A 2,906-nucleotide genomic window follows, 5' to 3' on the forward strand; every position below is an offset into this window, starting at 1 on the left:
AGTAAGAGAGAGAGCAGAGATTGAAACACTTTATTATTTTATTCTTCTTTCATCAGACTAGTCGTCTCCTGAAGCCATGGGAAATCACAGTGCTTTGGTATCTGGAGAGAGGTGAATGCAAAGGCATATCTGCAATTTTTATTTCTGGTGGGCCTTTTTTCAAGATGACTTTACGATCTTCCCCATGGCAAAGCCTTTCACTGTGATTCAAAAACAGAGAGTCTTCTAAAGGGCCAGTATGGATCCCACACACCTCTGCTTGCTAAGAGAAAAGAAAAATCTGCTGTGTATCAAATCAAACATCATTTTCTTGTTAGATTAAGGAGGAAATTTCACCAGGAGCCGTGGCTCATGCCTGTAATCCCAGCACTTTGGGAGGCCAAGACAGGAAGATTGCTTTAGCGCAGGAGTTTCAGACCAGCCTGGGCAACATAGCAAGACCCTATCTATACAAAAAGTTAAAAAATTAGCTGGGTGTGGTGGCACTTGTCTGTGAGGCTGAGGCAAGAGAATCCCTTGAGCTTGGGAAATCAAGGCTGCAGTGAGCTATGATCATATCACTGTACTTCAGCCTGGGCAACAGAGTGAGGCCCTGGTCCCTCTCCAAAAAGATGGCTAGTTTTTCTAACTAACCCTGTTGAGAAGAAAGCTCTGCTGAACAGAGGAACATCCCCCCTTTTTTTCTGAGATGGAGTTTCGCTTTTGTTATCCAGGCTGGAGTGCAGTGGCATGATCTCAGCTCACTGCAACCTCTGCCTCCTGGGTTCAAGCAATTCTCCTGCCTCGGCCTCCCAAGTAGCTGGGACTACAGGCGCGTGCCACCATGCCCAGCTAATTTTTGTATTTTTAGTAGAGACGGGGTTTCACCATGCCGACCAGGATGGTCTCAATCTCTTGACCTCGTGATCCAAATGCCTTGGCCTCCCATAGTGCTGGGATTATAGGCATGAGCCACTGCGCCCGGCCCGGAACATCACTTTTCTAAAAGCAATGCTTTGTGGGTCAGCGTGATCCGACTACCAGAAAGAGCCATACAGAATATAAAGATGATGTATTTGGAGGCAGATTGTTGAACTTTAGCTTCACTACTTAATGTGACCTTTTCAAGTCATTTACTCCCAGAAGACTCAGTTTTTTCTTTTTCTTTCTTTCTTTTGCTTTTTTTTTTAGATGGAGTTTCTCTCTTGTTGCCCAGGCTGGAGTACAGTGGCACGATCTCAGCTCATCCCAAACTCTGCCTCCCGGGTTCAAGCGATTCTCCTGCCTCACCCTCTGGAGTAGGTGGGATTACAGGAATGTGCCACCATGCCCAGATAATTTTTTTTGTATTTTTAGTAGAGACAGGGTTTCTCCATGTTTGTCAGGCTGATCTTGAACTCTTGACCTCAGGTTACTGCCTGCCTCGAGCCTCTTAAAGTGCTGGGATTACAGTCATGAGCCACTGCGCCCGGTCAAATTTTTCAAATATAAAATGGGAATATTAAAGGATTCTTTGAGTAGCAAATAAATATATGTGAATGAAAAAGCTTGGCCTTTACATATGTACACACACACACACACACACACACACACACACACACACACATATTGTTTTTCACAGACAGGGCCTCACTCTGTCACCCAGGCTGGAGTGCAGTAGTACAATCACAGCTCACTGCAGCCCGGAACTCCTAGGCTCAAGCAATCCTCCTGCCTCAGCCTTCCAAGTAGCTGAGACTACAGCACACACCACATTGCCTGGCTTTTTTTTAATAGACAGGATCTCTCTATGTTGCTCAGGCTGGTCTCAAACTCCTGGCCTCAAACCATCCCCCTGTCTCAGCCTCCCAAAGCACGAGGATTAGAGGCATAAGCCATGGCATACAGCCTCTGTGCTGTATTTTTTAATATTGTTAGATGGAGTTTTTATTACCTCCTAATGGAAAAATAAAAGGTGAGGATAAATAAAAGGAAGGAAAGCATAAGTTAGCATTTACAGCATTTACTCAGTGTGGGCACATCACTTCACTTAACTTATTTAATTTTCATTGGTAGAAACACTGTCAACTAAATTGCAAAAGAAAAGTAGCTCTGAAACATTATGCTGAATTATAGTTCTAAATGTAAGGTCAAGAATAAGTGTTTTGATGCAATCAAAACAAAGCTCTTCCCTCCTGATTTCAACTTATAAAGTTCATAACCTATAGCTGTAAACTAAAATGAAAAAGTCAATACTGTCGCCATGCTGAAGCTACTTAGGGAGCTGAAAACGACTTGATATGCCACTAAATTACATGAAATAAAGACTAATACTAAGACTGTAATAAGTCTTAGTAAACATATTTATTTATTTATTTTTGAGACGGGGTTTTGCTCTTGTTGCCCAGGCTGGAGTGCATTGGCATGATCTCAGCTCACTGCAACCTCCACCTCCCAGGTTCAAGTGATTCTCCTGCCTCAGCCTTCCGAGTAGCTGGGATTACAGGCATGCACCATCATGCTAATTTTTGTGCTTTTAGTAGAGATAGGGTTTCTCCGTGTTGGTGAGGCTGGTCTTGAACTCCTGACCTCAGGTTATCCACCCGACTGACCTCTCAAAGTGCTGGGATTACAGGCATGATCTACTGCACCTGGCCCATTTTTATTTTTATTTTTGGAATGGAGTCTCGCTCTGTTGCCCAAGCTGGAATGCAATGGTATGATCTGGCTCACTGCAACCTCTGCCTCTCAGATTCAAGCGATTCTCCTGCATCAGCCTCCTGAGTAGCTAGGACTATAAGCACCCACCACCATGCCTGGCTAATTTTTGTATTTTATTTTTATTATTTTTTCTTTTTTTTAAAAGATAGGGTTTTGCAGGAGGCGGAGGTTGCAGTGAGCTGAGATCGGGCCATTGCACTCCAGCCTGGGTAACAAGAGTGAAACTC

General features: G+C 43.8%; 1 protein-coding gene across 1 annotated transcript in view; it reads right to left on the reverse strand.

Annotated features, from left to right (window-relative positions):
- Positions 1 to 9: 9 nt before the first annotated feature.
- Positions 10 to 2,906, reverse strand: part of TEX43 (testis expressed 43) — a 9,614-nt gene continuing 6,717 nt past the window's right edge. The window contains exon 3 of the mRNA XM_017501006.2: positions 10 to 262. Within this exon, the coding sequence (XP_017356495.1) occupies positions 53 to 262 (210 nt within the window). The 3' untranslated portion in view covers positions 10 to 52. The remainder of the gene's footprint in view (positions 263 to 2,906) is intronic.

This window comes from Cebus imitator, unplaced genomic scaffold (assembly GCF_001604975.1).
Source record: "Cebus imitator isolate Cc_AM_T3 unplaced genomic scaffold, Cebus_imitator-1.0 Scaffold275, whole genome shotgun sequence".
Taxonomy (NCBI): Eukaryota; Metazoa; Chordata; class Mammalia; order Primates; family Cebidae; genus Cebus; species Cebus imitator.